Below are 20,715 nucleotides of genomic sequence, written 5' to 3'. Positions count from 1 at the left end.
ACTTTACTGTATTTTGTTTTGCTCTTACTACGACTATGTATAAATCATATATCGTATCTATTATACACGTACGCACTGAAAAACCTCACTGGCCAATTTGGATTTACCTCTGCAACCTATTTATTATGGCTGTAAGATACTTGTTAAAAAGGACTTTTGAAGCCGCTGTTTTAAAAAACAAACATCCCATTTTTAACGGCATGCAGCATCGACTGCAGCCTTCTCTGCGCCTTCAGCAGGCACCCAGGTGAGGTTTTGTCTGCGCCTGACCATCGCCGTCTCTCCTGTGAAAGGCGAGGTGGCCATTTAATGGAATGGTAATTGTGTCCTACTGTTGCGCAAACGCGTGCGCTCGTGTGCGTTTGTGTTCTTTGATCCCGTCCGTCATATGGCCGTGCAGCTGTGCACTGATATGATTACAAAGGCCTGGACCAGATGTGCCGGCCAGCTGTCCAAGATACAGAGATTTCATTATGGTTGGTGTGAGTGAAAAGATCCCGCGTGTTGTCCGGAAACACGAAGGTGCAGGCTCTGCGCAGCTCCAGTTTTTAAAACTCCTACCTGGGTGTCCCCTGGTTTTGTTTTTTTTTGTTTTTTTTTTAATTGTTATTTTTGGCCGCGTCATTGAATCGGAACATCTCAGGTCGTTAAGCGAGAGTTGGCTTTGAAACGCTGCCTTCATTCAGCACTTCCCACTTCACTGGCTGTTGAGCCCACAAGGGAAATGTTTTGCGTGTGTTTACGTTGCAGAGCGAGGACGCGTTTGCAGCCCTTATATGGTCATGTAGTTTGGCGAGAGCCAGTGCGTTCGCCACAGAATGAATCAGAGTGCTGTTACATCAGAGGTATGGGCAGGCGGGATGGATCACTTGAGCTCCTGTTGGAACACACACACGCTTCCGTTTGAGTGTGTGTGTGTGTGTGTGTGTGTGTGTGCGTGTGTGTGTGTATGTGTGTGTGTGTGTGTGTGTGTGTGTGGAGAGAGGGAGAGGGCCGACAGAAGGACATGAGCACAAAACTCAAATGTCCCACTTTTTATGGTCCCGTCGGATTGTTGGAGATACAATACAAATACTGCTGGTGCGGAAGGATGACGAGACAGAACAGTGTTTGCGCTGTTGACACCAGGAAGTGGATGTTTTGGTGAAACTGTGACACCTTGTTGAGAAAAGGGTCCCCCCTACTTTTCCCAAGAATTCCGTCGTGAGGTCAACAGGCGGTGGCTAATGTTAAGCAAGAGAGCTGCGCTGCTGGTCGTAGAGTTTAGCCATTATTGTCCGTAGATCAAATCCCTATGATCCTCTGGGGCCATGAGCCTTAACCAACCACCAACAATCAACAGTGAAAATATACGATGCATGTTCAGGGAATACATCTAGGGCAGGCATGGGCAAACTACGGCTTAGGGGCCATATGCTTTTTAGTCTGGCCCTCTGAACTTGAAGAAATTATATTTATAGTACGTAATAAAAAAGCTGTATTTCATCAACTTTTCAGTGTTTAATCATTTCAATAAAGCAAGTCAACAAGTTTGCTGATCTAAGGGATTATTTTTTTTTTATCTTGCAAATAGTTAAGACAAAATAAAAGCTCACTCCGGTAGTCCAAAACCATCGTTAAAAAACGATTAAACCAACAGTGAAATATTCCTCAAAATCAAAAAAAAAACCAAAACACCCTGACAAATGAGAGAAACTTACTTTTGTTTACGGATAAGTTGAAAAGTCTTTTGCGTACAAAACTGACCCACGCGAAGACCAAATGAGTGCTAATAAAAGTTGACGCTGTTTTCCATCTTAATCAAACCAGCAGCGGTAGACGGAGCGCTCATCGCAAACGCCGAACGAGTGTTTTTATCGCCGCCATCTCTCACAAACTAAGATTTCCCTCCTTTATTCCCTCCTTGTCCAGGAACCTTCCAGGGCCAGTGGGTGGGCGGGATGCGGCACGGCTACGGGGTCCGCCAGAGCGTCCCGTACGGCATGGCGGCCGTCATCCGCTCGCCGCTCCGCACCTCCATAAACTCACTGCGCTCCGGTTCGGAGCACAGCAACGGCACGGCTCTGCTGGACCGAACCGGAGCGGTGATTCCCGGCCCTCCGCCCGTCCCCGGCACGCTCACCACCAGCGTGTCCATGTGCAGCACGGGCAGCAGCGGCAGCAGCCCCGCCGTGTCCCGCGGAGGCTTCGTGCTGACGGCGCACAGCGAGGCCGAGCTTCTCAAGGGGAAGAGGAAAGGCGGACTGTTCCGGCGGTCCATCCTGTCGGGGCTCAAGCTCCGCAAGTCGGAGTCCAGGAGCTCTCTGGCCTCGCAGAGGTCCAAGCAGAGCTCCTTCAGGAGCGAAGCTGGCATGAGCACCGTGTCCTCCGCTGCGTCCGACATCAACTCCACCATCAGGTAAGAGTGACATGAGCTGGGAGGTGGGCATGAGGGACCAGGTTGTACCTCAAGTGATTATTTTCGTCGTATTTTTCTTTGGAAAAAAAAGAACGCTAAAAGAAAACCTAGCTAATAATAATATGTAATTTAATGCTATTTAATGTTTTGTTACCAACTACTGGCAAAGATGTGACATCACAGCAGGTTAGCCTGATAAAATATAACATATTGGACTATTATTATATAAATCTCATCAGTCAGTGTTCACTTTGAAATCAGATAATGAGTGCCTATGTAGTTTGCCAAGAAAATAAATAACAGGTACGACCCTCAAAGCTAAGTAGGGCACTTCTGGTGAGGGGTTAATGGTATAAAAAAAACATTAGGATGTAGTTTTTCTTCAACTAGAACCAGGAAGTAATGGTTACCATGACAACAGATAAATGCAGTAGTTAGCAGTTAGGTATTAAAAAAAGAACAACTTGAACAACAAGGTATTTCTCTCAAGAAATATAAAAGTAGTAGTTTTGGTCATTCACCATTGGAATGAACTGATTCTCTTTTTTTTCTTGCAACACGTCACATTTTCTTTTTTTTTTTTTTTAATGAAAGATGTTGTTTACCTGAGTGACGTTGGTGCAAGTGAAAAACACAAAAACAAAACTGGCCTAGTAGAAGGAATATAAAGTTGAAGGTTGTGTCCTTCTCTGTTTTGAAAGCCTGCATTCATTCAGACTCGAAGGCTTGAATCATCCCAGTCGGAATGAAATGGCCCTTAAATTAAACTAGACAGCGTCTCTAAAAGTGTTGAGAATGTGCAAATGGAGGGGCGGCAGAAGAGAGAGGAGGTGAACCACAACACACAGAATAAGACAACATTTCTTCAAGTTTAGACGTTGAAATGGAAAATGCATATAAACCGCGTACACGTGCACGTCTGTGCTTTGACCGTTCCAGCCTGGGAGACGCGGACGCAGATCTGGTGGCGGCCGACGACGACGTGGACGCCACGGCGACGGAGACCTACTGCGGGGAGTGGAAGAACGACAAGCGGACCGGCTTCGGGCTGAGCCGGCGGTCGGACGGGCTGCAGTACGAGGGCGAGTGGCTGAGCAACAAGCGCCACGGCTACGGCTGCACCACCTTCCCCGACGGCACCAAGGAGGAGGGGAAGTACAAGCAGAACATCCTGGTGAGCGGCAAGAGGAAGAATCTCATCCCGCTGAGGGCCAGCAAGATCAGGGAGAAGGTGGACCGAGCGGTGGAGGGGGCGCAGAAGGCCTCCGACTTCGCCCGGCAGAAGGCCGAGATCGCTCTGTCCAGGTACACACCGCCGGTTGAACACGTGTGTTTTTCTCAAGCTGTTCTCCTTTGTGTATGTGTGTGTGTGTGTGTGTCCGTGTGTTACGGAGGTGCAGCGTGAGGCGTTGCTGTTGGTTGCTCGTTGCTGTGATGCACGCAAACCAGTGGTCACCGACCTTTTTGAACCCGAGAGCTGTAGTACAGAGTCATAGGAAGGGCAACCAGTTAGCTTCTGTTTGCTTTTAGCCATAGATTATTTTTAATGATACTCATCTACGTGAAGACACTCATCACATTGATTTCTCCCAGTGATGATCAACAATGACTTAGCAAGGTTGCGTGCAGATAATATCAATATTACAATATTCAATATCAAGACATTCAATATCAAATATCAATGCTGAATTTCAATAATAAGAGTTCACCTAAACTTCTCTGGACTTCATGTGTAGTAAAATATTTTTACTCATTTATTGTTAAGATTCGTTCATTTTGAATATGTATATATGTATATATATATATATATATATATATATATATGTATATATATATATATATATATATATATATATATATATATATATATATATACATATATATATATATATATATATATATATATATACATATATATATATATATATATATATATATATATATATATATATATATATATATATATATATATACATATATACATATATACATATATATATATATTTATACATACATATATATGCAAGTTTGATTACAAAAGAATCAACAGCAGATCAAGTGCTTACAATACTTTTAAAACTACAAATCCCTCCCGGATATTTCTTTTGGGGGTAACAAAGATGTGCTCATGCCTTTATCAGTTACTACCTTCTAAGTCTTCTTGTTGGAATTGATGCTTTCCACAAGTTGATGGGGTGGCGGGGGAGGGAGCGGATTTAAAAAAAAAACATTGCTGCATCACTATCAACACCCTTTGCGACATCACAAAAGACTTTTTCTCGATCTATTTGTTTTGGGGCACACCTTCTGATGACAGGAGTGAACTTTGTCATTTGGGATTATTCATTTGGACAACATTTGGAAGGTAAATGTTCCGTTGTGTGGGGCTTTTAAGGAAACAGTTCAAATGGGAATTGTTTCACTTTGAGGGCAACTGGTGGCACATTTAGGCCCTGGTCAATTCTTGTTTCACAATTCCACTAGAATTGTCCAGTATACGTATAAATAGACAACTGATCTGGCCACTTTTACAGTCAAAGTGGAGCTCCCACCTCTGTCATTGACACACACACACACACACACACACACACACACACACACGCACACAGAGCTTGGCCATAACACGCATCCTTCCTCCCTTTTCCTGTGCTTACCAGTCACTCACCAGGCCGGCAACACGTTAAAAGTCCAAAGTAGCGACGAATGCCAGAATCGAATTGTTCTCTCTTTCCCGATACGTCATTTCTCACTTCCTCTCCAGTTTAGATCAGTGACAGATTAAGTACAGGATTAAGGTTAAGGGGAAGGGAAGGTTACAGAGGCTGCGGTGCAAGTGAAACAGCAGCGGAGCGAGAGCGTCGGAGGCTGCTGAGACTTTGGCGGAGTGGCTCTGCTGAATGGAAATGAGAGTCTCCTCTCATCATAGCTCCGCTTACTGAACTAAAACAATTAGCGGGGTTACAGTGTTAATGGCCGTGCACTGACCTTCTTCGCTTTTTGGACTGCGGGCCCGTCAAAGCGACAGTTTTTGTTTTTCCAGCTCTGGACCTCAAAACAGAAATTAATTAGCCGTCCTGGGACCTGCAGTCGTTCGTACACGTCGATGTGCTTGTCACACGGAGACCCATCACTAGTGCAGGCCAGCGACCTACTTGGCCCCTGCACCTTGTTGTTTTCAAGAACCAGATTATAGGGTCAACGGAAGATCTCTGGCAGCACAGAGCCTTCGAATAAGTAAATAGGTAAACACATATGTTTGCCACAATGGAAAAAAAAAAATCTAATTTGAAAGGACAAGAGCTGGCTTGAATTGTCAAGGCGAGTGTTGGAAAATGTTTCACAGCTGAAAAAACAAAAAACAAAACAAAAAAATCCAGGAGGGGATTAAAACTGAAAGGTTTCCAGGAATGTCGTCCATCTTTTTAGCGCGATTGGAATTGAAAAACATTTTTTTTTTTTTTTTTTGCCTCAAAGGTAGAACCAGATTGATGTGGTGGTTCTGAACTCAACCCAGAAAATGCAGAAGAAGAGAGTTGCGGCTGTCTACTGCTGTCACACATACAACTATGCGTCAGCCGTGATCGCTCCCACTCCGGTCCCCGCCGCAATAACGCTGCGTAAATCCTCCTCTTGCTGTTGACCAAACACGTGATTGTACTTCTGAGAGGTCCTAAAGTGTCGCCCGCCCGTCCGTCCGTCCGTCGCCAACTGCGCAACGCTGCGCAGCGAGACGCTGGTCCTTGCCCGGCTTCCTCTTTGCTTCTTTTCCACAGTCATGACGGAGCAGCAGAGTCAGCGAGTTGTCAGTGTGTGTTTCCGCCGGCCGGGCCAAGCAGAGGGGAGGTTGACAGTCAGTTCGCTGCATTCGCACAGCATCCGCCGGCTTGAGACAGTGGACACAATAGTGTCCTCGTCTACCCATGCAGAGTGTTGTTCCAAGTTGCAGTCTAGTTGCAGTCCATACCAGTCGAGGGGTAAACCCGAATAAAAAAGAACCAAAAAAACTCCAAAAAAGTCCTCAGACCAGGGAAAATAAACTCCCAGGAGTGCAGAACAGTGGCGTCCACTCAACCAGTTCAGCTGTCTTTATGAATACGCAGAATTGGCTGTTCTAACAGCCTGTAAAGTGATACAATCTATTATTTCTAAGCAGCACAAACGAGAGGACAGGCAGCTCGTGCAAACTGGTGCACAAATATCCGAAGTTCAGTCATGGCGGAGGGGGATGAAATTTATTTTTGGGGTGGGACGGCGTGTCCTTGTTTAAAGTAGGGTGCCACTTTGCGCATAGTTAGGGCAGATTCACCCGACTGTGGATGTAACACAGACTCTGACAACACTGTTTCTTTAAGGGCAGTCAGCAAACATTGCAGGCGACTTGTGAGGAGCAAAAAGCTTAACGATGGACATCATGTGGCGTGCCGGCGTACGTTGGGTCAAATGCAAAGTGGCGCCCGATCGAATCCTTGTCGTCATGGCGCGTTTTAAAACGCGCATCTCCTGAGTTTGAGAAGTGTGGGAGTGGTTTCGGGAAGGTGACGCACTCAGTAGCACGTTTCATTTTGATAAAGCCTGAACTGCAGCGTAACTTGCGCTACAGTGTCGCCTTGAACCAGTACGCCAGTGTGCACAGCCTCACTCACGGATGTTTAACCCAGATTCAGACGGCAGCAGAGCCCGAGAGCCTGTCCCTCTTCCTGAGTGTCCCAGAACAGCACAGCGGGGGTGTTTCCTTGTGGAACACCAGGAGAAGCCCTGCGAGGTGAAACACAGTTTCACCGGGAGAGTCCTGGAGCTCAAAGAGAGCCGAGATGAGACCGTCGTCCCTTCAAATGCTCTTGATGTGACTTCCTGGCATCAACGTTAGCTGATCGGAGAGGTCAAAAATCAGCACAACTTCCCAACAAGTCGTCGGAAGTGTCTCATTTACTGGACTCAAGAGCGTATTTGCATCTGTTTGATGCAAGACTGACGTGCAGATGTGTGCCGGGCCACGAGGCTACCTGTGATGAGCCTGGTAGCAGATTAAAACAAACCAGTGACTCACAGACGGAGTCATTCACTGCAATTCTGTGACCTTGTTTCACCAGCGAGCCTAGAGCCCAGCGCACACTTTGACAGGCACACACACACACACACACTCAGACGCACGCACGCACACTGTCAGCAGTGATGCAAACCGGAAGGCTCGGTTAGATATTCAGGTATGAATCATCCTTGTCATCATCAGCTGGTTCAGAGAGTGACGATGGAGGAGCTTAGTGGGAGTTCTGGATTAGACTTCCTCTCCCTGTCTGCCTCTTCAGCTCAGCTCATTGTGCTCGTCTTTGTCTTTATCTCCCCACATCTCGCGTTCGCTGGCCGCCCTCCGCTGCTCTTCTTGGCGTCCCTGCTCGCTCAGTCCTTCTGAAAGTGCAACACGGGACATTTCAAACTTTATTATCTTTAAAATAATGAATTATGAGCCAAATAATGTTTCAGCAAATCAGAGTTTGACTTGAGAGCAGACAATGGACTTTTGATTAGTACACGCTCGAGTGTCGTTTACAGTCAACCACAGTAAATTTATCATCCATCACGTGATGATGACGCGCATACGGTGACACAGTGAATTTTATGGTCCAGGATGGTCTGATAGCAGCAGCACATTAGGCTTTAACAGCCCTCCACATTAGACCAAAACCATAAGTCTGGTCAAAATGTGCCTTCCTGTGACACGGAAGAAGCTGCGGTGCCTCTCCTCCCTCATCTTTGGCTGTGACGCTGGCCGTTGTCAACTGTCTGGCGCCGCCACAAATGCCCAGTCAGACGAGGAAAACCGGCAGTGATTCATTCATGCTGACCTCGTGGCACCTTTTTAACACCGTTTACTTTCCAGCCTTCTCTATACCTTTACACATATTACTCATCACATCTCACCTCGTCCTGTTTCCTTCCTCTCGTCTTTCATCCTGCGCTCCCCCTGCACCTGTCCACAAGGACGAAACATATATATATATATATATGTATATAGATATATACTGTATATATGTATGTATATATATATATATATATATATATATATGTATATATATGTGTATATATACATACATATATATGTGTATATATATATATATATGTGTATATATACATACATATATATGTGTATATATATATGTATATATGTATATAGTCTTTGTGGACAGGATGCCGGAGTTGTGTAACCGAGTCAGTCGCTGCTGAAGAGTCAGCCTTTTTTCCTCTGCAGCCAGTTGATTCATCCAGAAACAGGTAGTTCCTGGGGAAGACCGCAGCAGAGCAGGAAGTGGCGGTGGGGGTGGGGGATGGTTGAAAGAGAGGCCAAGGCAGGTTGTGCCAGAATAGCACAGGCGTGGAACACGCGCCGTTTTTTTTTTACGCCGAGTGGAAATGAGACATCTGCAGGACATCTGCATGAGATTCCAGCAGCAGTAGCATTTATTCCGGTTCGAACAGTAAGACAGTCCTCTTCTTCCTCCTCCTCCTCTTCCTCCTCTTCCTCCTCCTCCTCCACACTCGTCTTGGCGTCGGGCAAACCGTAGGGCCTGGCACAGCCACGCTGGCAGAGAGCAAGGACAGATAATCAATAGCCATCGACGCGCAGCGCCGCATCAAGACTGGTACCGCCGAGAGAAAGAGAGGGAGGATCTATTTCGTTTGAATAGAAAGAGAGGAATAGAAAGATCAAGGGAGGAAAGACCTTTAAAAGGCTCCATGTTCTGCCCTCGTTAAGATCTTCATTTTTCTGTCTTGTTTTAAATCAACAAAGAAACCTCCATACTCACTCACATACACCGCACTTTAGCCAGTAGCGTTAGAGGGCTAACCAAACACCTGACAACAGTTATCAGGGAGGTATTGGTGCCCTTTGTGACATACACACAAAGATTAATATTTTTCAACAGCTATTCTACAGATCTCACCGTATGGGCTCTTTAAAACCTGTTAAGGAGACGGATGAGAGGTGGAAAAAAAAGCAGATATGATGCGTCTTCTGATTATATATTCTAAGAAAGGTTTCCGTTGCTTGTGTCTTGATCATCACCTCATTATACCTCTGCTGCCTGTGCTGTGTTTGACTCTGTTTCCCAACACTGGCTCAGACCCTTCAGCTGTGACACGTCGCAACAGAACTGAGAACTGAGAACTGGGATATGAAACAAGTGACAGGCAAACAAGCTATCGTTTTAATATCGCCATGCGATTGGTTTGTGATTGCCGTATTATTTTTTTCCGCACAGGAACTAAATGTTTCACAGAATAACCCGGGAATCACATATAACAAAGTAAACGCTGCTGAGGGAAAAGTCCGCTGCACCTCCTTAATTCCACGCGTTTTTTTGTTTTTGTTTGAAGGGGAAGGAGAATGAGTGCCATGTATTTGGGTTTGGGTTTGATGTGATTATGTCTTCTACTATAGCTGAAAAAATGTATATAATCATGTAATGTCTTTGCCACTAGTGCTTGTTTTGCTGGTGCAGTCGACAGGACATTTTCTGTGGCCAACATTTTAATTGCAAAACATTTTTAGCGTAAAATAGATAAATATATTGTGTTAAAGTTCATTTCGCATAGTTAATACTAAAGTAGTGATCTGTAGCGCTTAAAAGAACACTTGTTGTTAAATGAGATAAAGAAAGAAAAAAGAATTGCATCCGGCTGCTACGAATGCGTTCTTGAACCGACTGAAGGAGTTGAAACAAAATGAAAACGCTCCCGTCATCGTCTGACTCCACACTTGGCCCTGAATCTGCTGAGTGCTTTGTCGCCTCCTTGATTGTCTAGTCTCTGCGCTCCTCCCGCTCCCGCTGATGTCTATGAATTGCTGGTTGACACGAATAACCAATTGCATATTTTTCCATTTCCCTGTCGTCCCCCCCCCCCCCCCCACCCGTCTCAGGACGGCTCATGCGCAGGGTAAGGCGGAGGCGGCGGTGGGAGCAGCTCAGAAAGCCCAGGACGAGAGTTGCATGGCGAGGGTCACGGCCAAGCAGTTCTCCCCTTCCTTCCAGCACCCAGGCAACGGTAGGACGCCACACAAGCACAGCCCTCCTACTGCTTGAACCATTTTCAAAAAAAAAAACAACAACTTTGCTCCATAAAATTAAAAACTCGTTGAAGTAGGAATAAGGGGCTGTGTCACTCTGGGTGTCACAAAGGGAGCGTAAAATGGCAGCAGCTGGATACTTTTTCCGTTATTATCTGTCATTGTTAGTGTTGGCTGATAGTCTCGACTGGTCTTGATCAAAAATCCCCAGTCCGCCCAGTCCGAGACGAAGACAAGACTGAGTAAAAATACCTCTGAGTCTGAGACCCTTAAAAAGTGGTCTTGAGACCAAGACCAATCTCGAGTACGACAAGACTACCAGAGCGCGCGTGTGTGTGCGTGTGCGTGTGCGTGTGTGTGTGTGCGTGTGTGTGTGTGCGTGCGTGTGTGTTGGCGATGAAGGTCAGCTTGCACCACCCTGCAGCTTTTATATGTCCGCCACTGTCACTCACACCTGTAGCGCGCGGCAGGCAGTCAATGCAGTTTGCTTGTGCGGCGATGACGCCTTCAGTGAGAAACTGCAATGTTGACAGTCAAGAGAATGAAAGAAAAGACATTAAGGACATTATACACACACACACACACACATACACACACACACACACACACACACACCAAATAGACCACGTACGTGTGTATGAGACAGCAGGGATCGTTCTTTGGCCATAAGCAGTAATGCCTGTAATGTAACACAGTTATAAAAAAACAAAAAACAAAGACAAAACGCTTACAAATATCATCAGGGCGTCAAGCAGCATTCTCTGCTGACATTTTGCTCGCGCAAGAAAGTTGATGTTAATGTACATCCTGGGCATTAGGCTATGATGTAATCAATGCAATGGACTGGGAGGCATCAAGTCTTAGTCATCATTATACAGCAGCGTCAGTGGCGTTTGGCTCAGTGCGCTGAGCTGTTAGTCTTCCTTTCCCCCCAAATGATGCAGTGATGCAAAGTTATTAGTGTGTCATGTCAATGTATCATACGCTGAGGCTGCGACTGATCGGTCAGAGGAGGGCAGGGGTGGCGGCTGCTGGTGTTGATACGACGCACCTATGGAAGTAAAAGTTCATAGGAAACACATTGTAGGGTCTGTGAGGACAGTTCAACGAAATCACAACCTGCACGCAAAGACACTCCTCTCCTCCCTATTACCATCCATCCATCCATCCATCCATCCGTCCCTTTTCTGTACCCGCTTCCTCCTGCACCACAGAAAGATAAACAACCACACGTATGGACAATTTAAGAGTTCGCTATTCGCCGCATGTGCATGTTTTTGGACTGCGGGAGGAAGTCGGAAAAAGAACCCACGCACACGCAGGAAGAACATCCCCGGAATCAAACCTGCAACCTTCTTGCTGTGAGGCCACAACTCTAACCACTGCACCAGCGTGTCGCCCATGATGATGATGATGATGATGATGATGATGATGATGATGATGATTCCATACATCAAACAAGCATTGAGATAATGAACCTGTCACTGTCTAGACCAGGCATGGGGAAACTACAGCCCGGGGGCCATTTGCGGCCTGTTAAGCGTTCTAATCCGGCCCACCGAATTTAAAGAAATTATATCAATATTAAGTAAGTCATAAAATAGCTGTATTTTTTTTTTTTAAATCAATTTTTTCAGTGTTTTAAGAGTCATTTCAATAAAGAGTGAAATACTGTAGGGCTGCAAAGACAGATATAGTTATATATTTTTTTCTCCTATGAGGTGGCTCACCAAAACACTCCATCCATCTGCTTTTACGACCCATTGTGGGCCCAAAAGTCAAGAAGTTTGCCCACTCCTGACCTGGACCCAATATTGTGCAAACCATAATAATTATTATGCTGGGAAACCATTCAAACACGCTGTCCCTTGTCTTCCGTCTTCTGCTCCAGGCATGGAGGTCCAGCGTCCCAAGCGTCAGGTGTCCAGCGAGGTGGAAGGGGAGGGGCTGTCGAGCAGCGCGGGCACGGCCGACAGCCCGGACCTCTACGTGAAGAGCGCGGCGGCGTCCGACGACCCGTCCAACGACGCCGCCACGCCAGACCTCAGCCCGCCTTCCTCCTCGCCGCCCCACACCCCGCCTGCCCCCGCCCGGCCCACCCAGCGCACCAAGAGCGCCCGCTTCCACCGGCAGAGCGCCGTCGACCATGGGGACAAGACGAAGGACGCGGGCGAGAGAGGCCGGAGCGGCGAGGCGTCGGGGCCCACGGAGATCCAGGTGCTGATGGAGGGCGGGGGAGGGGGAGACAGAGGGGAGAGGGGGGAGTACTCGCGGGCCAACAGCTGGAGCGAGGACAAGAGGAAGGGGCTCCTGTCGAGAGGAGGAGGAGGAGGAGGAGGAGCAGGGGGGGGCGCCGGGGGCGCCGGGCTCAGCGGGAGGGGGGCGAGCCGGACAAACGGACACAAACACAGCTCGTCCAATCACAAGTCCCGCGAGCACGGCTCGTCCAATCACAGGCCGGGCCGGGGTGGGGACAGGTGGACCGAGTCGTCCTCTTCGGCCTCCTGGACGTCCGGCCACCACCGGGCCGCGCACGGCCGGGGGGGCGGGGGCCGTCTGCTGGAGCAGGACGAGGAGAAGATCAGCAACTACGAGATGGAGATGAAGCCCCTGCAGCCCAGGGACTCCACCTCCCACAAGGCCCACGGGCACGACGGGGACGAGAGGCACGGCGGCGAGGGGCGCTCGTCGCACGGCGCCCCGCGGCAGAGGCACAAGAACCGCGAGGGCCGGGAGGGTAGAGAGGGCCGGGAGGGGGGCAAGGCGGAGCGGCCGGGGGAGAAGGTGGATTCGAGGCCTCTGCGTCGAGACCTCACCCTCTCGCCGCCGCTCAAGTCCACCCCCATCGCACCCGAGCAGCAGGACCAAAGTCTCACGCAGAGCAAAGGCAACTCGGTGAGTTCGCAGCCGCCAAACCTGCACCTTTCATGTCCAGGATTCAACCTGAGCCACACAGGTCAGACCAGGCGTGGGCAAACTGCGGCCCGGGGTCCATATACGGCCCGTTAATAGTAAGTAAGTCAGAAATGAGCTGAATTTCATCAGTTTTTCAGTGTTTTAACAGTAATTTCAATTAAGAGCTAAATAACGCAGGGCTTCAAAGACACAGATTTTGCTGGAACGCTTTTGTTAATTTTCAGTTCACATGAAAGCTCATGTTTTCTACATATCCCACGATATATATTTTTTTTCTCCTATGATGGTGGCTCACCAAAACAATCCATCCATCTCCTCCTACCCCTCTGTCAAATCTTACAATTCATTGTGGCCCATGAGTCAAAAACTTTGCCCACCCCTCGGTTAGGCGGAAGTGATTCTGGACTCTTGAACCAGGACCAAATTACCTAAAAAGCAAACTGCATGGCCCATTTTCTCCCAGTCATCCACAGCCAAGTGGTGGTGGTACTACAAGTCAAGGCACAGAGCAGAAAATGGTTCAAGACGTTCAGGTTGAGGTCGATGTACATGGTTTTTATATGCGTTCATCGGAATTGTCTTGGTGCAAGATGCTCTTTCAGAACAAAAGATGGCAGTGCAAGATGGCACATAACCAGGAGCACATCCCTTTGTTCTATGTATATTCTTATACTGTATTTACAGTATACCCAGTAACCATTCTAAGGGTAGGAAAACCAAATGACTTTTATGGTGCTGCGAGTATCCACTTTTATTAATGTATTTGTGGGCGGCATGTTAAGCTTTTGCCAATGTAAAAATCATAAGTCAAGCCAACTTTCCCACAAAATGTAAATCCTTGTTCAGCCTTATTTCTTCATGCACTGTAGCTTCTGCTGCATGCTAATGCAGATCAGTACCTCAGCTCTGGTTGTAAAGTTTTCTATGCTTAAATGTTGGGCAGGTATCAGAATAAGTTTATCAAAGTTTTTTGTTTTTGGTCTCTAAAGACAGCGAATGGAAGCATCTAATGGGAGAGCCACATTTGAACAAAACCTTTGATGTTACTGGCAATAAAACCAAAGGAAGTTTGAAAGCGCGCTATAACTGAGAGGAACTGCCAGACGCATTTCTTTCTTTTCTTTTCCTTTTTTTTTTTTTCTGTGAGCTCATTATTCCAACAATCCTTCCAACCCATTTCACTTTGCACGGTTTTGATGGAAAGAAATGTACTTTGGCAGCTTGGAAGCGTCAGGAAGGTCTGCTTGGCTCAGTTTGGCCGCAACATCAGCTGCTGGATAGCGCTTTTGTCACATCTGTCTCGTCACCGCCACGCATTGATTTGACTAAAAGGATTTGTTGCCCACTGTCATGGCGATACATTCCATCCCTAGTGACATAACACAATGTTATCCCACATATTAAGATAATCCTGGGGAGAGACACGAGGTTTTAACCTTGTGAAATAAAGAACGACGTTTTTGTACTACAAGCGAGTAGGGAGGATTAAGCCATTATAATATAATTTTTGGATGTGTCTTGTCTCAGGCCCTCAGCCGTGCTTAATCCTCTGTGATAATACGGCCGCAGCATTAGCTAATGAAACCCGCAGCAACATCAGGAGCAACTACAAACGGCACTTTTTGCATATGGCCGTGTCAATTCTCAACCGTCCAGGTCCTTGTAGTTCTTCAGCGCCGACTGGCAGGCAGCTGGGCTGCTTCCTTCTTTACTCAAAGACGCTTCTTCACTTCCGAGCAGAGGTGGAAGCAAGTCACACAAGTGCAGGTCACTGTGTGCACTTGACCCACTGTGGTGAGAATCAAGCAAGTCAAGTCATTGCTCAGGTCAAGCAAGTCACAAGTCACAAGTCAAGTCATACAAGAATCTGATCGTCTACCCCAGTTTCCACATTAAACGTAAATTACTTTACACGACGTGACGTTGATGTTACGCATATCTTAAACTTAACGCGTCTTAATGTTTCTAGCTTACGTTTGACCCATTTGACCAGCCAGTAAGTTAGCTACAGGTTCTTAGTGTGTTATTAACTTGTTGCAACTTACTCGTGGGATGTTCAGACATGTTGCCCACTCGAGTTGTGGTCTATCAGCCTCTACCCGAACTCACAGGCCGGGCAATGAAATGTGAAATGGCTCAAAGCCAGCAAGAAAAATGTCCAGACTTGCAGTAAAGAACAATGAGAAGCAAGAGTACAAGTAATAGCTCTAATATTCTTTGTTATTCTTAACGCTTAGGCAGTGTAAATACACACACTTGACTCACGTGCGGACTGTTCAAAGACAGTTTCACGCTTCAATTACTGCTACTCAATTTATTACACCTATTGTCTGCAGCGGTGTGTGAAAGAAGGGAGTTGATACATGTGAAGATGTAAAACATGTGCACGCATCCCTCCTTAAACAGACACACACGCACACGCACACGCACACGCACACACACACACACACACACACACACACACACACACACACATATGCATGCACATCCAGGCAGAGAACCACAGCGGTCCTCCCTACACCTTAGTAACAGCAGACTGGTAAACTAGCCCCTTCCTCACAGAAGGCCCCCTATTGGCTCGCCAGTGCTCTGTTGCTAGGGAACAGCTTATGCCTTGCTTCAGCGGTGGCCAATCAGTGGGTGTATGTCAGTGACAAGGGGCGGAGGGTGGTAGGAGCTAGGTTGCGTGTGTGCGCGCGTGTGTGTGTGTGTGTGTGTGTGTGTGTGTGTGTGTGTGTGTGTTTGCAGCAGAGCAAGTGGGGATTTGTGTAGGACCGGCTCACAACATGCATAGGTACGATCGCATACAGATAAATATGCTCACTGGGATGGCAGTGAACATTGATGGGAGAGTGGATCCGTCGAGTGTACACACACGTACATGCACGTGCACGCGCGCGCACACACACACAGACACATGACTCGATGTATGACCATCGCTGAAATGCTGCAAAATTGCAAGTGCATTACGCACCTGGATGGATGATTTATCTTTTATCTAATCTGGTTTAGCGCAAAGAAAAAAACTCTTTCGAGCTCTCCTCCTCCTCTCGTGCCCCCTCAAAGACATCAACCGTTCGTCATCATGGAAGCCAGAAACGAACCTCCGTGCATCCCAAAGGCTTATATTTGCAGGAAAAAACACCTCAGTGAGACGTGTCCCCAGATGGCAGAGTGCGTCACGCACCAGAACGGAGGTAGCATAATGACACCAGATTAAAAAAAACAAAACAAACAAAAAAACAAGATAAGGGTTTCTGTGAATGTATAGGAGCGTTTAGGTCATAGAGCATTCTGCTTTTAATGTTTCTAGACCTTCAAATCGACATGACAAAGATCGAGCCGGGTCCTTTCAAAGGCTCAGAATCAATTGGTTATTGAGTTTAAATGCTTTTGATTCACGTGTCAAAAGTGCCAAAAGACTATGAGGTGCATCTGTGCCAGTCTTGGTAATGGATTATGAGATCAATACCGAGCATGCGTTAGGAAAAAAAACAAAAACAACCTTTGTTTTATAGCGTGCAGTGTTTGACACTGAAATTAAAACATTTAAAGATGACAGACTGCTGGTAGTCAACATGTGCTACTTTATTTTCATCCGCAATTTGTGGTGTTGTTTTTTTTTTTTTTTAACAGAAGCGAGCGTCACAGTCCTTCACAGTTTTACATCTTTTCACTGTGGTCTGCGTCACAGCTGGTGTTAGCGTGTAAATGAGCTTCGTGTGACGGCTTGCAAGGGATATTATATGCAGAGTTACTGTGCAATACAGAGTACATATTTTTGCCCAGTACTGCGCACTGTGTGCTAAGTTTTAGCATAGCACAAGGTAACGATCTGATCGCTTGTCTAGGCTCTGCAGTTGCAGTTGGTCCTGGCGAATAACGTTTTGTCATAAAAACAAAAGCAATTTCTTGAAAGACGTGACCCCTGGGAGTCATGGAGGGCTAGATTAGATTTTTCATTTGCAGTCAGAGAATGCTGTGATGTTTCTCTTTAGCACTATATTAATGTTTGTGAAAGTGGAACAATAATTAAAAAAAAAAAAAGTGCATTTTGGCCAAAATTAATATCTAGAAGAAGTTGGAAATCTCGCTGTAAGAGTTTAATGTGGCATGAAATGACCAATTAGCATTTCAGAGACACAAAACTGCAATCCAGATGGGTTTTGGAAGGGTCAAAGTTGCAAATTCTACGTTAAGAACAGACAATTGTTTTAAGATTTTGAATTGAAAGGGGGCAAGTATCACGGCTGCCATTGCTGTTTGCAAAACCGATGCACTGTAACGGATCTCTGAAATAAATTACAGCTCTGCGCTTTGTGCATCGTTATGGTTCCACACCGAGAGGATTAAAAATAAACCTAATGTGACGACGTGTTAATGGATACATCGGTTTCAGCTCATTTAACTCTTTCCCTTCTCTTTCTTTCGTGGTTAAAGACTGAAGAGGAAGCAACCTTTAAGACTCAGTGGAGAAATAATTAATATATTATAGAAAGTCATTGTCAACTGATGATAGCGCTGACATGAATAACTAAAACCGAAGTTAAACCTAAAGTCTGAATAAGTCAAGACACTATCATTTATCTTTTTAATCTGTATTAATTACAGTTCACACTCGACTTCGCCATTTGATCAAAAGTTCACCGTCTACTGTCAGACTTTTTTGACTCCACTGTCCCAGAATGTGCTTATTTTGTTGGCGGACTCTTGGGTCATACTGATCTTACCTTTCCTATTTCCACACAGATAAAAGATCATAGAAGACCCCTGCTGTGTTAGTACCTGTCTTCCAGCAGTTCATTTAACGCTAGTGGGATTTAAAAAAAAAAAAAAAAATCAAAGGCATGCTTTCCTTAATTGATGGCATTCATAAATATCTAAATAAATTTGAGAATAGTGTATCAGCAAATCCAATACATAGCCTGCAGGCAGTCCAATAGAGTGTATTGCTTTTCATCTTCTCTACTCCTTAATGCAGAAACACAATGTGTTGAGCCAATGTTGTAATTAATATACGACCAGTTCCCTTCCGTAGAGACCACAGAGATCAAACAAGAAAAATAATAAAGCTCTAAAAACACACACAATAAATAGTTAAAAGAGCCTCATGTGATCAAATTAAATTTTTGATGTTGCTAACAAGATTTCAGAGACCCTTTGGTCACTACTATGGATGTATTTCTTGTCCAACGAAGTCTAGTATCACTGTTCAGCTAATAACTTTATAGTTCAAGAAAGCCTTGTAACTAAAACCACCACATTATAAAGGACATAATAATAATAAATTAATTCATGACTCATGACTTTGACTTTTTGTCAAACCGTGCTTTGACAAAAATTGCCAGCTGAGGGTGAGGAAGGCTGAACATTGTGGGATTTTGCCCTTCTGCTCTGGTAATCATTGATGACACAGATCTGTGATAAGCCTATCAGTGGATTGATCAGCAGAAACCTTGTTAGCAGCCACTCTGGGCAGATTCATTTACCGTGTTTTGCTCTCATGCAGCTTAATATCCCAGTGTAATGTTACTCACAGTCCCGTTTTATCTCTCCCACTGCAGCCATTACCAAAATAATTTTTTGAGGTAGACTTAATTAAAGCCATAGGTCTTCCGCACCTCCTTTCATGTGAGCAAAACATACTCCATGAGAGCGGAAGTGCGAGGCACCGAGGCAAGAGGCACCACAAGATGTTGTCGGCGGGGCACCGAGCCCGTTCTGTATCAATGGCGGCGTGGATTTACTTTGCCGTATTTACCCGCCGTGGACAGGTGGTCAAAATGACTGGCCTTCACCCACATGACCCAGGTTGTCACAGGGCATCTGCTGAAGTGTCATCGAGCAAGACGCTGAGCGCCCACCAGCTCTAGGCTGCTGTTCTGCAGCACAGTTTGCCCTTTGACCTTATTCTGTCAGGGAAGGTGTGCTCCCCTTTTGGGAACTGGCGGGGCGGGGCGGGGCGTGTTACTTATCCGAGAATACAAACTGCTGTGTTGTCATTGTATGGATATCGCTTGGCAGTTGTTTAACTCCCACACACCTTTTTTTTTCTTTTTTTTTTTCCAAATGGGCTTTTTTTTTTGTTCTAGAAACCAACCGATGCGAAGCAAATAATCAGGGAGATGACCGCGTGGTTTTCAAGGCTCTGCAGCAACATGTGATTATGAGTATTTACATGAGCGCGAGAGGCCGAATCCAACATGCAGCGGCGAGCATGTATGAATATCAGACGTGTGTCAAATTAAAGCGGTGAAGACAAAAAACGTGCACGAAGGCCGTTCAGTTATTCCTCTTAAACTGCATACATTTGCATCGAAATGACCATCTGTGGCAGTGGAAGGTGTGCCGTGCTTTGATTCGGTTAAAAAGATGAAGGGATGAATGCGGCTCTGCGCGTATGCATGTGCGTTCTTATCACTGACAATAGCCCCTTTTCTCTTTCTCTCCCTCTCTCTCTCTCTCCCCTCCCACGCAGGCCTACAGCTCCGTCCTCGTTGTGATGGTGATCCTGCTCAACATCGGAGTGGCTATTTTGTTTATCCACTTTTTTATTTGAGGACAGCGCCGCTTTCAGAGTCAGCCTAATCTATGCTACGACGACGACAACTATTCATTTGTGTGCGAGTATTACGACAGGAAAAAAAAAAAAAAAAAAAAAAAAATCCGCTGCTCCTTCGCTCAAGACGACTGCATGGGGGTCTTCTTGCTGAAGACTGCGGGCCCCCGAGGGAGACTCACTCCGCCACCGCCTGGGCTAAAGGTGGCCAGCCTGGGTTAACCTCCGCTGAGCTTAGTCCGGTCTTCCTCAGACATGATACATGATACATGACGCATGCAAGCCAAAAGGAGTGGACGACGAGAGGTAAAGTAAGTCCAGGTGACATGGTGAAAGTGGGTTTTGGGTGGTTGTGAAGTCCACAGACTGGACTTGATTGAGCTTCAGGGGCTTACATGTACACTCCGATGAAAAAGGTCTAACGCCTTAGACCATAAGAGCTGCAGCTGGTGTCACAGTCAGACGTCTGCTTCCTCTGTCTGCAGATGTGTGTGACTGACCAGAGAGACTTTTTTTCCATCTTCAGATCATAGTTTTTTCGACAGATTTGTATCTCAATTCTTAATTTATGACTCATCTTCTCTCATGTATAATACGTTGATGGATATATTATTTATTTTGTAACTGTCCAATTCACTATTTGTACTGTTCGAACCCTGTCTTCTGGTTCCTGCGAGTGCCCGTGGCGTTGTTACTGATGGCTCGTTGGGGGGGAGGGGGGGGGGGTGTGTGTGTGCTCCTCTCCACGTGTCTCCCAGCCCGTGGTTGAATGTTGAG

At 46.2% G+C, this 20,715-nt stretch overlaps 1 protein-coding gene across 1 annotated transcript in view; it reads left to right on the top strand.

Annotated features, from left to right (window-relative positions):
- Positions 1-20,054, top strand: part of jph3b (junctophilin 3b) — a 29,898-nt gene extending 9,844 nt beyond the window's left edge. Inside the window, exons 2-6 of the mRNA XM_076042796.1 lie at positions 1,912-2,398; positions 3,338-3,703; positions 10,317-10,441; positions 12,355-13,358; positions 19,858-20,054. Coding sequence (XP_075898911.1) covers positions 1,912-2,398; positions 3,338-3,703; positions 10,317-10,441; positions 12,355-13,358; positions 19,858-19,938 — 2,063 coding nt within the window. The 3' untranslated portion in view covers positions 19,939-20,054. The remainder of the gene's footprint in view (positions 1-1,911; positions 2,399-3,337; positions 3,704-10,316; positions 10,442-12,354; positions 13,359-19,857) is intronic.
- The last annotated feature ends 661 nt before the right edge of the window (positions 20,055-20,715 follow it).

The sequence above is a fragment of the Nelusetta ayraudi genome, unplaced genomic scaffold (genome assembly GCF_046127955.1).
Source record: "Nelusetta ayraudi isolate G7.1 ecotype Tasmania unplaced genomic scaffold, CSIRO-AGI_Nayr_v1 ptg000071l, whole genome shotgun sequence".
NCBI classification, from domain to species: Eukaryota; Metazoa; Chordata; class Actinopteri; order Tetraodontiformes; family Monacanthidae; genus Nelusetta; species Nelusetta ayraudi.
This window is presented reverse-complemented; position numbering and strand designations above follow the sequence as displayed.